Here is a 12610-nt window from a genome sequence, read left to right as displayed (position 1 = left end):
GTGGGCAGTGCTTCCCTGGCATGAGCCTGGGCACAGGACCTGAACTACTTGCAGGTCCCAAGAAGAGCCATGTTCCCTCTTACCTGCAGGCCTTTGTATGTGAACACCTTCCCTCAGATTCATCTGTTTTTGTTTGTTTGTTTGTTTGTTTTGAGACAGTCTCTCATTGTCACCCAGGCTGGAGGGCAGTGGTGCGATCTCAACTGACTGCAACCTCTGCCTCCCAGGTTCAAGCGATTCTTCTGCCTCAGCCTCCCGAGTAGCTGGGATTACAGGCACGCGACACCACACCCAGCTAATTTTTTGTATTTTTAGTAGAGATGGGATTTCACCATGTTGACCAGGGTGGTCTTGAACTCCTGACCTTGTGATCCACCCACCTCGGCCTCCCAAAGTGCTGGGATTACAGGCATGAGTCACAGCGCCCGGCCTCAGATTCATCTTTATGTCGAAGCTTCAACATCACTTCCCCCAGGAAGTCTTTTCTGTCTCTCCTAGAGTGGGATCAGGCACCCTCCAGTTTGCTCCACCAACCCCGTTCTTATCTCATCATGGCTCCCGTCAGGCTATATTTTAATTGCTTGTTTACCTGTGTCTCCCACTAGCCTATAAAATATACATTGGGCAAGCCCCACCTGGCCTCTGTGTCGTGGAAGAATAAGTTGGGAGCTTGAAGATAACCAGTGGGAAAGCTGGGAGGAACCGGGGCGTGCTTTGGCACCCTTTCCTATCTGGTTGCTGTTAGACTTTGATGAGAAATAGTGATTGGAGAGATGCAACCAGCCTTGGTCACTTGGTGCCTCTCCTCCTCGTGATTTGGGATGTGGTGGCAGAGGAGTAGGCATGGGTGGCAAACAGGACATGTTCAGTGCAGGGTCGCCTTTATCCTGGCATGGGGTAGGGGAATGGTATCAGTGCAGGAGTGATGCCTTGGAAAGGGAAATCCTCTCCGGGTAGTGCAGACGCAGCTTCGGAGGGCCCAGAACAGCCCTGGCTTGGACAGGCAGAGTGCAGAGGCTGCCCTGAGGCTCAGGTGTAGGTGCCCCTGAAGGCTGGTAGTTGTTAAACCCTAGCACGCAGCCCGAGAGTCGGTGCCTCTCTCAGAAATGCTCTTGCCTGCCTCCCTGAAGGGTGATGAGCTCTTTCTTCTGGCACTTTGGCATGGAAATGACCTTTCACGAAGCTTACAAGGCGCAGGGTTTGAAGCCTTCCTGTTTTTCAAAGCAACAGTAGTGGCCCTCCCATATTGGCTCTTTTTATGTGCTATTTCATGTTTTGTCTCAGGCGATCCTTATAACCCTACGAGGTAGGTGACGATTCTGTATTTCACAGTTAAGGATAGAGAACCGGAAACATTAGCTAACTTTCCCCAGATCTCCCTGTTAGTAAATGGCAGGGCCAGGATTGGAATGCAGCTCTTCCTGGGATCAGAGCTTATGCTCTTAACCCCTATGATACTCTTTGGCTCAGTGTTCCTAGAAGGCAATTCAGGGGTTGCCAGTTAGTGTCAGAAGGAAGAGTGGGGCCAGTCATGGTGGATCACGCCTGTAATCCCAGCACTTTGGGAGGCCAAGGTGGGCGAATCACTTGAGGTCAGGAGTTCAAAGCCAGCCTGGCCAACATGGTGAAACCCTGTCTGTACTAAAAATAGGAAAATTAGCTGGGCATGGTGGTGCATGCCTGTAATCCCAGCTACTTGGGAGGCTGAGGTAGGAAAATCGAACCCAGGAGGTAGAGGTTGCAGTGAGCCAAGATCGTGCCACAGCACTCCAACCTGGGTGACAGAGTGAGTCAGACTCCATCTCAAAAAAAGAAGGAAGAGTGGTCAGAGGTGAAGTGCAGCAGGGATTATGCCAGGGGCTCCTTCCTACCTGTGACTTCTGCAGACACCTCACTTTGCACAGTAGCAGCCCCCATAGACTTGGGATCTGACTGGCGACTGTTTACTCATCATGTTATTACTTAACAGTGCTTAGTAATGTTTTCGAGTTGAGTTTTCTTATTGAAGCGGAATGTGTCTTCAGAGATGCTTTTATTCTGATTTTTTTAAATTTAAATTTAGCTTTGTTTCCTTTGCATTGTTCTCCTGAGTAAAATAATGATCTCTCAACTCAAACATCAGTGTATCAGGGAGCTGTTGTATTATAGAAATCCAGTTTAAAGGTAAGACTTTTAAAGTGAAAAACATCATTTTGTGTGGAAATAAGTATCTTTTAATGTATCTGTTTGGATGGACTTTAGAATTTCGGAGGGGGAGATTAGATACCTTTTGCTATATTTCTAACAAGCTGTTCCTCACTTTCTCTCCTCCCTATTCCCCTCAATTTTTTCAGATCACACACCCAGCTGGCTGCATGTCTCAGTTTATAAAGTTCTTTGGAGAACAGATCCTCATCCTCTGGAAATTTGCCTTACTTCGAAAGCGCATTTTGATATTTTCTCCCCCACCTGTGGGCGTGGTGTGCTATAGAGGTAACCAGAAGCCAGAGTGAGGGGTGCTGCTTAAATCCCTGGAGCAGAAACTGCTTGAGTCTTTCTGTCACTGACCAAGTTTGGAAGAGCTTGGGCCACATCCAGGGGATGGGGTTTTAAGCCTGGGAGTGACCTGATTGGCTGTGAACGCTGGTGACAATGTAGAAGATGGGTTGGATGACATATCAGTGGCCTGGCCAAAGATTAGGGCTGGATTAAAGCAGAGAAGATGCATTCTAGATGTATTTAAGAGAAACTGGACAAAACTTGTTGTCTGATTGGGTTGTAAAGGTTCTGATGTGTGTGAGGTTGCAGTGGAAGAAGAGTCTAGGATAACAAGGGTGGTGGGGCCACCAGATGGGGGACTGAGGAGGAGCCCGGGGCTGGCTTGATAAGGTTAGTGTAGGATGTGATGAGGGTGTGCTGCCTTGAGACCTTCACAGCAGGGGTGTCTGCCCACCCTGCATAGCTGGGTCGGGACCTGTGGGCGTTTGAGCTGGAGATAAAGATTTGAGGGTGGTAGATTATTTCTGCACTCATATCCAGGATGGACAGTGTTACCTGGGGAAAGTACAAGTGTGGAGGGGCGTTCCAGGCACAGGAGGTGGACCAGAAAGGTAGAAGGACAGAAAGGACTAGGGAGGGACAGGCAGAAGGGGGAACTGGAAGACACAAGGGTTACAGAGGCCGGAGTTCTGACAAGGTCAAATTCTAAGCAAGACCAGCTAGAGAAAGACTGAGAAATGTTTATTGGGTTTGGGAAGCACGTTGTTGACGTCACCTTGAGGGGTCAGTTTCTGCCATGGGACCCCAAAAGGCTTGCCACGTCGTCTCCTCAGAATGCCAGGACCACCTGGTTCCTGAAGCACCAGATAGCCTAGAGCAGAGGTGTTGAGCCGCAGGCTCCGAGGGAGGAAGGGCTGTGGAGGGGCAGACCCTCCCCGCTCACCTCCTCTGTCCCCACAGTGTACTGCTGCTGCTGCTTGGCCAACGTTTCACTGCCTGGTATCGGGGGCACCATTCCTGAGTCCAAGCCTTTCTTCTACGTGAACGTGGCTGACATCGAGAGCCTGGAGGTAGAGGTGTCCTATGTGGCCTGTGAGTACGGGGCCCTCCCCTCATCTTGCCCTCAGGTCCCAGCCCTGCTCCTCCCAGACATGGGGCTCCTGGGCGCCTTGTTTCCCAGTGGGGTCGGGTGGGTTCCCACCTCTCTAACCCCGGGTTCCACAGGCACCACAGAGAAGATATTCGAGGAGAAGCGGGAGCTGTATGACGTCTACGTGGATAACCAGAATGTGAAGACACACCACGACCACCTGCAGCCGCTGCTGAAGATCAACAGTGCTGACAGGGAGAAGTACCGCCGGCTCAACGAGCAGAGGTAGCGGCAGCTAAGGGGAGAGCCAGGGGCTCCACCCTCCTCAGGGCAGCTCCAGCGTGGGGGGTCTCTGCAAAGCCTGTCTTCTGCCCCTTCCCTGACACATTTCTCCCAGTGTCCATGCTGCCTGGGATGGAGATGGAAATGAAGGGAAGCCCCGCAGTGGAAGAGGCCAGGCTCCCTGTATGCTGGCCTGATAGGAGGGGAGTAGATCCACGGTGCTGGTTTCTTTCTTCTCATGGACTTTGGAATCTGTGGAAATTACCTTAGCTGCCAGATGCTCTCAACGTGACCTTTAGATATACCTGTGTGTGCAGCTTAGAAGCACCTTGACTGAGCACCTTCATTGTGTTGGTCGCTGTATTAGAAGCTTGCTTATATGTATCTGATGTCATTCTCAATAATCTGGTGATCCTGTGAAATAAATGTTATCATCATCATCATCCGCTTCTGATACACAACTAGGAAAGATTGCTACTTGCCTGAGATTACCAGGGGCAGAACTGGCCCTGGACCCCAGGGATTTTGAGTCCAAACCCTGTTGATCCCTTTTCTGGCTGGTGCTGCTTCCTGGGAGGTGGTGGCCCATTGAAGATGCCTGGCTGAGGCCTCACCTGTGACTGGGGTCCTGGTACCTGTACCAGAGTCTCACGGTGATCTCCTTCCCAACAGGCAGATGCTGTTGTATTCCCAGGAAGTAGAAGAAGACTACAACCCTTGTGAAGAGGACCTCTTTGTGCTGTGAGTCCTGGGGCCGTGGGCGTGGGGTCTCCCTGAGATCCCTTCGGTACTAACTGAGTGACCTGCATCCCTCCGATGTCACTCACTGCGGGCCAGGGATGCCCTTTATTGCTGCCAAGGGCACTTAGAGCCGGGCTCCTTACAGAGGCAGACCTGAGCCCTGAAATGCCATTAAGGGGAACCCAGAGGACTTAGGGAAAGAAGCAGGACCCTTAAGAGAAAACAGGAGTCTTGTTGGGCTTTTACACTGAGGACGTCTACCACATGGAAGGTCTGTCTGTCCCTCAGGACTCAGGGACTCCTCATTTCCATTGCCTCCTTTGAATAGAGTAGTTCCTTGCACTGAATATTAAGGGATAATCTGAAATTTTAATTCTTGAATCAAATGAAATCTCTTTGCCCCGTAGGTGCAGGAGCCAGGGCCTTTCCACCTCACAGCACTGATTTCATTCCTAGACAGCTGGGTGAAGTAGCCTTCTGTGGCATCAACTGAATTCTCCCAGCTTCCTGTTTGGTCTTCCAGGGATGAGGTTGTGATTTGATGTTGAAAACTTAATATGGGCATTTCTACAAAGGTGCAGCACCTTGATTCTAATAGAGAACTTCCTAAAACCTACATCCTGTTGAGGTGGAAGGTATCTGAGACTTGAGCACAGCCACAGTCTCATCCAGGTATGACATGTGCCACTGTGTCTGAAATTCCTGAGTACCCAGGGCCGCTTCAGGCACCAGGCACTTTGCTGACCTGAGAGCTGTATGGGGCTGGACTGTCTAGTCCAACTTTAGACCGACGGGGCTTGCTTGTTCTGAACGGGGCTTGTTTGTTCATAAAGCACTCTAAAGCGGTGACTTTTAAATCTTGATCTATGCATAATCTCACTCCTCCCAAAGAGTCATCAAGGGAGAGCAAACACCCAAGGGTATCGTTGGCTCAGGTTCATTTTGTTGTTGTTGTTGTTGAATTTTTACTTCCTCCTATGACTAAGCAGAAAGAGAGAAAAGCAGTGTTTGGGGGCCTCTTCTCAGGCTGTGTTTAAACCCCGGTCACTTCCCTCAACAGGAAAATGGATTTTGACAGGCCATCTTGCTTGAGATCTCCCCTAATCACACCATAATTAATGCCAAATGATTTCTTTGCTAACCTTAGTGGCGCTTGAATAATTTAACTTTTACTCTTTTCTTCTTTTAAAAGATACCTGCGAATCCACTGAAAAGTACATTAAACAAAACAGTATAGTTTTGGTTCCCCATATGTGGATTACCTGGTGAGCTTTTTTCCCCCCCTTCCTTTCCTGTGTCTTGTCTTCCAAATGCAGGTTTTTCCTAGAACAAAACAACCGGATATTTCAGACTTTGTTGGAGGTGTCTGCCAGTCAAGACAAAACTCTGACAGCAGAGCATGCCCGGGGCATGGGCCTAGACCCCCAAGGCGACCGGAGCTTTCTCCTGGACCTGCTGGAGGCCTATGGCATTGATGTCATGCTGGTCATCGACAACCCCTGTTGCCCGTAGGAGGAGCCAACAGGACTGGGAGCCGCTTGATGTGGGATGTCAGCAGCCTGGAGTTCACCCCAGGCCCCCAGAGGGCCTCATTTTTTATTAAGTTGACACAAAGGAATATTGTTTATACTTTCCAACAAACATAACTTTTGCAATTTCCTTTCTGCCCTTTTCCCTAGAGATAAGGTGAGATCGCCTTGGTTTTGTGTCCTGCCGTGTTAGGATATTGGAATCTGCCACTTTCTCCCAGAACTGCTGGTCCTTTGGGCTTGGTCATAGGGGTTGTATCACTAGGAGTAGGCTGAGCTCTGGAAACATTGGGACGGACTGTTCAGAAAGTCTGTGTGGTCTTTGTCCCTTGATGTATTTGAGAATAAGACAACCATCTGTCCTCTGTGGCCTTAGATGTTCATCTGCCTAAAGGCAGAAACTAGACCAGATGATCTTTTAAGGTTTTTAGTAGTTCTAGGAGTCTATGGTCTTGGGATCAAATCCCTTTTCTTGTTCATTAGGGCAACTTTATGTCTTCTCTGTTTACTTGAGTAGGGACCACAAAGAGGGGAAAAAAGGATGTTTTTGACACCAAATATGAGCTTAGCTTATGGTCAGAATGAAAGAGGTTGCTTATCAGTGAGCTGAAAACTAAAATTATAGAATGAAGCCTTGAAACCTTCCTCAAAGTAACTTCGTGGTGGCCATGCAATGTAATGTTCCTCTTTCTCTGAACCCCTCCTCTTGGGATGAATTGGTGAATTGCTAAGGGCCAATGCTGGCCTTGGAGCTTGCAAGCAAATTAATTTTCCAATTTAGTCTCTTAAGGGTTCAATATGCTCTTGGAGTAAGTTGGGTATTTTTAAAGGCTGAAGTTTGGGCTACCGGAGGATAGAGCAGTTGAAGTTCGAGCAGGATGGAGAAGCCACTCTAAGTCTCTTCATCTGGACATGAGTTCTCTGGAGGCATTAGCAGCAGCACCTCTGGGTCAACACAGATTTACTGGATTCCAAAATCTAGCAAGGATCTGAGCTGGTTAACTCAGAGGGTGGGGCATGATGCTAACAAGACTGTTTATCATTTTGGACCCCTCACAAACACACTTCTCTTTAGCAGAGGTGACATTCCTTAGCCTAAATAATTGGATCCAGGGACATAACAGATTTGTTGAGAGAAAATGTGGCAGTGCCTTCACCCAGGACAGTGGTCAGGAAGCCCTGAGCATCCCCGATGGATTTATCCATCCTCTTCTGAAGTGCTCTGCTCTAGGTTGGGTCCTGTTGCCACCTGCCTGATCTCTGGTTGGCTTTTGCAGGAGGGCAGCTTACGTGTTTGTTAACCAGTTAGAAAGCCAGTTCCTGTGGGTCGAGTTTAGGCCTTTTTGGCCATAGTTGAGAATTTTCACTTGGGATACTGAGTTGCTGGTGACAAATAATGTCTTCCTTTTCCCCCTTCCCACCTGGCTGGGCTATAGGAATAGCCGTCAGTGCATCCATGTCTGTGAGCAAGACCCAGCCAGACTAACATACACAGCAGAGAGAAATAACATTCAAATGGTGGGTCACACATCTCATCTCAAGGTTCTTAGGGTTCACTGCTTTATTCAAAAGTGTTTTCACTGTAGCTCTTCCATATGGAATATCAAAACTGAAGAAATTCACATGTGGAAATGCAAATAGACATTGATTAATCAAGGTAGCATGTTTATGTAAATATATAAATAAGTTTGGGCATTGAAATGTCAACTGTACAGCTAATAGACTTTTCTCCTCTGCAGTGTGGGTTGCTGTCATTTCAGTAATGTGTGTGTTTACAAAAGAAAAAAAAATCTGTGTTTCGAGGTTGAAGCCTCACCTTTTTTTCTCCTTTACATGCAGCCCTCTCCTCTTGCCCCTCAAGGGTTGAGGGGTCCTTTCTAACTTAGGCCAAGTAATGGTTACTTTTCGTGGTATCCTGAGGTTGAGGGTGTTTTAAGCTGGGGGTAGGTGGTTAGAGGCAGGAGTAGAAGTGAAAGGAAAGGTCTGATTCTCCTAGAGGACACAAGACGACCTCCTTTTTCTGGAATTAGGGAATCTGCCGGAAGGAGCTGTTTTAGGCATTTCTGCTCCGAGCCTTCTGTATGCAAACACTGCAGTTTTAACTGCAAGCTCAGTAGTGCTGGTGTAAATGTAGCAGGGTGAGAATGAAGTTCCTGTTTTTTTCCTTTGAATGGTGAGTCAGGGCTTCTGCGTTCCCTTAACTTTGTGCTTGTCTCAGTAGCTTTCCGTCTCACATCTCCACGTGTCCACCCTCCTGCTCATGCAGAGGGCCAGGGTACGGGTGGCCCCAGAGGAGAATGTGCCAGTGAGGCAGTGCCATGTTTCAGGTCACAGGGGCCTTGGGCTCAGCTGACCCCAATGCAGAACATCTCCCTTTAAGAGAGATTCCAATAAATTGGTCCTTCCCTACCTTGCCAGCTTCTTCACGGGACCAGAAATCTTGTGCAGAGCCTCTGCTTGGCTGAACAGCGTGTGCGTTATCTCTTCGGTTACCTTTGCCACTGTTAAGCATCCTCAGAGTATGTCTTGCCTGGGCTATGAAGTGGAGCCTGTGGCCTCGGAAATCACCTTTTGAAGCCTTGCTCTGTGCCAGATTCTGCTCCCCAACATGAGAAATTAACAGGCACAACCCAGGATCCTTTGCTACCAGTTCTCTATTAGGGAATCCCACGGTGGCAGCAGAAGCTAGGAGCCATGTGGACCTGCTTTTCTGCCAGTCTTGAAATATTTTCTGAGAAACCATCTGCTTTTGTTCAGAAGAAAGTGCTGAACATCGTTCACAGAGTCCTAGGTCTGTAAGCTTTTTAGGGGCGGGGATTATGATTACCTTTGGCCTCCTGGAGGAGGGTTGGAAACCTGTGGTGTGATACCTTCTGCCACCATCTCCTGCCAGGCCTCAGCCCTCGGCTGCCTGAGCAGGCCTAGTTCTCCATTGAAGCTGTCAGCCTGATCTCATGCCACACTGAAATGAACTGTGTGCCAGTTTGGAAATAATTGCTGACCTGAGATGCTGGCTGGGCTGCCCTCTTGTTCCTGAATAAGTCAGAAGAAATTCCAGGTGGGAGTAGAATTCAGGTTTGGGGCTCGTTGGTATCCATGTAAAATATGACAAAGGCCTGTTCAAGAGGGTGTTTTCAATTTTGTAGGCTCAGCAGATGATACTACCCAGCCTTTGGGAAAATGTCCAGTTGGCCCCTGGCTTAGGACTCTCCACAAGGAGTTTGAAATGTAGGGCTTATCCCCTACCAGACTAAAAGTATGGCCCAAATTATGTGTTTAGAATTTGCTTGGCCTTTAAACATGAAACATTCCCTATGCCTTGTAGAGACCATTCCAGTGTCAGTGTCCCACCTGGGACCTGTACAGTCCTCAGTAAATTATGATTGCAATGAATTAGAAGGCTTTTGCCTTCCATATCCATTATCCATTATAGCATCTGTGCTTCCATCTGGTTAGGGGGAGGGAAGCTGAAATCATTGATGTATCAATAGAAGTAATTTAGCATAGGAACTTGCATCTATAACTTGTTTTATTCCACTTTAAAGTCAAGACAAGAAAGTTAAGATAGCACACAGGTGCACATGCTTCCAGATGCCACATGTGAACATTTGTTGATCCTGTGACTACCGATGATACTTTAGCTACAAGATAAATTAAATCTTAGCTAAATCATTGTTTTTCGTTCTGGTGGCTATGAGGATGAATTTGCTCTCAGTCTTGATGCACTGAAAGCCCTTCAAATGCAATAAAAGATGAAATCACTCACCTTTAAACTGAGGCCTTCAGGGAAGCTTTTGTAAAGGACAGTAATGAATTAGGCTTTCAGTTTTAGGACATCAACCCTCCGAGAAGAGGCAGAGACCCGAGGGACCATTTATTTCCCTTTGCAACTGCATAGCCCAGGGAATGGATTAAGATGCTTTCTCCAGTCCCTGTATAGGCCATCCTTGCAGAGGTAAAGGAGGAGGGGCAGGTGGATGAATAGGATCATGCTCAGCTTGGCAGTGAACTTGCCTTAGTGTGATGACAGGTCTAACATGGGCAAGACAATTAGAATGGGGACCAACATGCCAGGCATGGGCTTTTATCTCCCTAATAGATCCCAAGCTAGTAGGCTTGGATTCTGCCAAATGGCCAGCCCTCCTGTCTTCTCCCCGAACCTTGTAGTTAGACCGAGGTGAGAATCCTGCTGACCCCAGTCCCGTGCCCTCTCATTTCAGGAAAACCCTTTTGTGATTCAGGTAGCGGGAGAGGAGGAGTTAAGGGCTCCGTTTACTCCCAAGTCATGGATTTTTAATATTCCATTTTTATTACTAATATACCTCTCTTCCTAGAAGTTACTGGAGTATTGAGTGTTGTGGGAAAAGGCTAACTGTGAATTAAGTTAATGTTTTTCTTATAAGAAATGGAAGTTTATTTTTTTATTGATATTATTATGTGATGAACTGAGTATGCATATACTGAAATGGAAGGAAATTTTAAAACTATTATTCTAGAAGAAATGGGCAGTTTTGTAATTTGGTGGTGGCTGAGACCCCATAGAAGTTTTACTATGTAAATAATTTGGAGAGTGAATAAGGAGATTGTGCTATGAAATCCTGACAGCGCTCTTTAGGAGGCAGACTTGACAGTCCTAGGAAGGTTGACATAAAAATACCAACCTTCAGTAAAGCTCTAGTACAAAAAAGGGTAAATGTCATCATTCTTATTTTTAGGCCTCTTTCTTGAGAGAGGTGGGAGTGGGAGGTAGTGTTATAACTGGCACTTTAATTTGTTTTTGGAACTAGAAGTTAGGGGCAGTTGGATGAAATTGCAAATTTAGAAGGGGAATAAGAATTTTCTAGTGCTATATAAAGAAATGATGATGGAGACAAAAGCCTTGCTTTCCTCTTTTTAGAATTTATTTTTGATTTTTAGCATACTGTGGGGCTTTTAGAGCTAATATGATCTAAATTCAGAAAATTTAATTTTCATAGTAGGCCAGGTGTGAATTACTTACGTTTGCTATAGAATGCTTATTTAGACTAATAAATTTACTTTGCTTTCTAAGGCCAGTCAGCGAATGTGGGGATGAGGCAGGATGTTTTAAGTGAGCCAGAGATGATCCACAAAGTGAACAGTCCACACAGAGGTCATTGAGTTGGATGGTTGCAAATATATTGACATTAGAGTGAAAACTCCTTCCTTTGGGTAAACTAAAGAAAGATAAAGTATACTAAAAAATTTTAAGATGGTGTTATACAAAAAAAAGTTTGGGTCTAACGTGTCCACAAAGACTGTCAAGTGAAGAATGGTGGAGATTCTTGGTGTTTGAGCAGCCAACCTGGATGAGTGACTTCAGGGACAGAGCAGAGGAAAGCAAAATGAATTTGCTTTATTTACCCAAAGCTTGTTGACTGAATTTTTGTATAGGTCTGTGAAAATAAGCCTAAACAAATAGTTGTAGCCTTAGAAAAACTGTTTTCCCATTTCTTTCTGAGTTAGAATCAGCATAGCCTCCCTGTCGCCTTAAATGTAAAAATCCTATTTTGATTAATAACCCAGCCTAAGAGTTATAGCAATACAAGAGACTGAATCTATTTTTGTTGTGGGTCTTTACCTCATATTATGAAATTAGTAAGACACTTCATAAATTTTGCCCTGAATACTGGTGTGCCCAGGTATGCCGTGCTCTCTCTCTGTTTCCAGTGGTGGTAATTTTAAGGCCTAAAGAAAGCTGGGGTTAATCCTAAAGCTAAGAGTAAATGTTTCTTGAATTGATTTTGTTCTGTGGTACAAATAACATCTATGAATATCATATCTGTATATATCTGAACCAAGTTGTGTGCAGAGACGTTGATATAACTATATTTACAGAAAATGATTTTTACAATTAAAGTTCACATTTTAACATGAACATGCGTGCTGCAATCCCTTCTCCAGTCCGAGAAATGTGGTTTGTGGTAGGAAGGAATGGTGGCCCACTCCATGAGCAGAGCCTGTGGGGGCTGAACCCGACTTCACTTACAGTGATGATGATGGAGATTGGGGAGCTGCTACCTGTCCTTCTAGAAGCCACGGTCTGGACAGACTTTCTCCAGGTAATGGGAAACAAAGTTGGGAATAACTGCGCCACCCAGAAGAGCCAGGGCTGTGTACCCTTAACCACATCAGGAACTTCTAGAATCCCACAGAGACCACCACCCTTTTACTTTACAAACTCTCTTATCAAAGTTCAGTTTAAAACTTTATGTATTTGGTATATATTTGGTGTATGTGTATATTCTAAACTTTTATTTCATTTTTAACCTCTTGGGAAGTTACAGTATGTATTTAGAACCGGTATAGAGTACATTGCTATCGGTGGCTCTGTAAATCAAGTGGCCTGGATTCAAAGCCAGGTTCCTATTTTCTGTGCTATGTAACCGTATATTATTACAGGCTGAGTATCCCTTATTCGAAATGCTTGGGACTTAGAAGTATTTTCAGATTTCAGATGTTTTAGGATTTT

General features: G+C 46.2%; 1 protein-coding gene across 1 annotated transcript in view; it reads left to right on the top strand.

The window, feature by feature from the left end:
* The window catches only part of DENND11 (DENN domain containing 11), a 45104-nt gene extending 33092 nt beyond the window's left edge, over positions 1–12012 (top strand). The window contains exons 5-9 of the mRNA XM_054493757.2: positions 2334–2472; positions 3439–3570; positions 3703–3853; positions 4523–4591; positions 5908–12012. Coding sequence (XP_054349732.1) covers positions 2334–2472; positions 3439–3570; positions 3703–3853; positions 4523–4591; positions 5908–6103 — 687 coding nt within the window. The 3' untranslated portion in view covers positions 6104–12012. The remainder of the gene's footprint in view (positions 1–2333; positions 2473–3438; positions 3571–3702; positions 3854–4522; positions 4592–5907) is intronic.
* The last annotated feature ends 598 nt before the right edge of the window (positions 12013–12610 follow it).

This window comes from Pongo pygmaeus, chromosome 6, assembly GCF_028885625.2.
Source record: "Pongo pygmaeus isolate AG05252 chromosome 6, NHGRI_mPonPyg2-v2.0_pri, whole genome shotgun sequence".
NCBI classification, from domain to species: Eukaryota; Metazoa; Chordata; class Mammalia; order Primates; family Hominidae; genus Pongo; species Pongo pygmaeus.
This window is presented reverse-complemented; position numbering and strand designations above follow the sequence as displayed.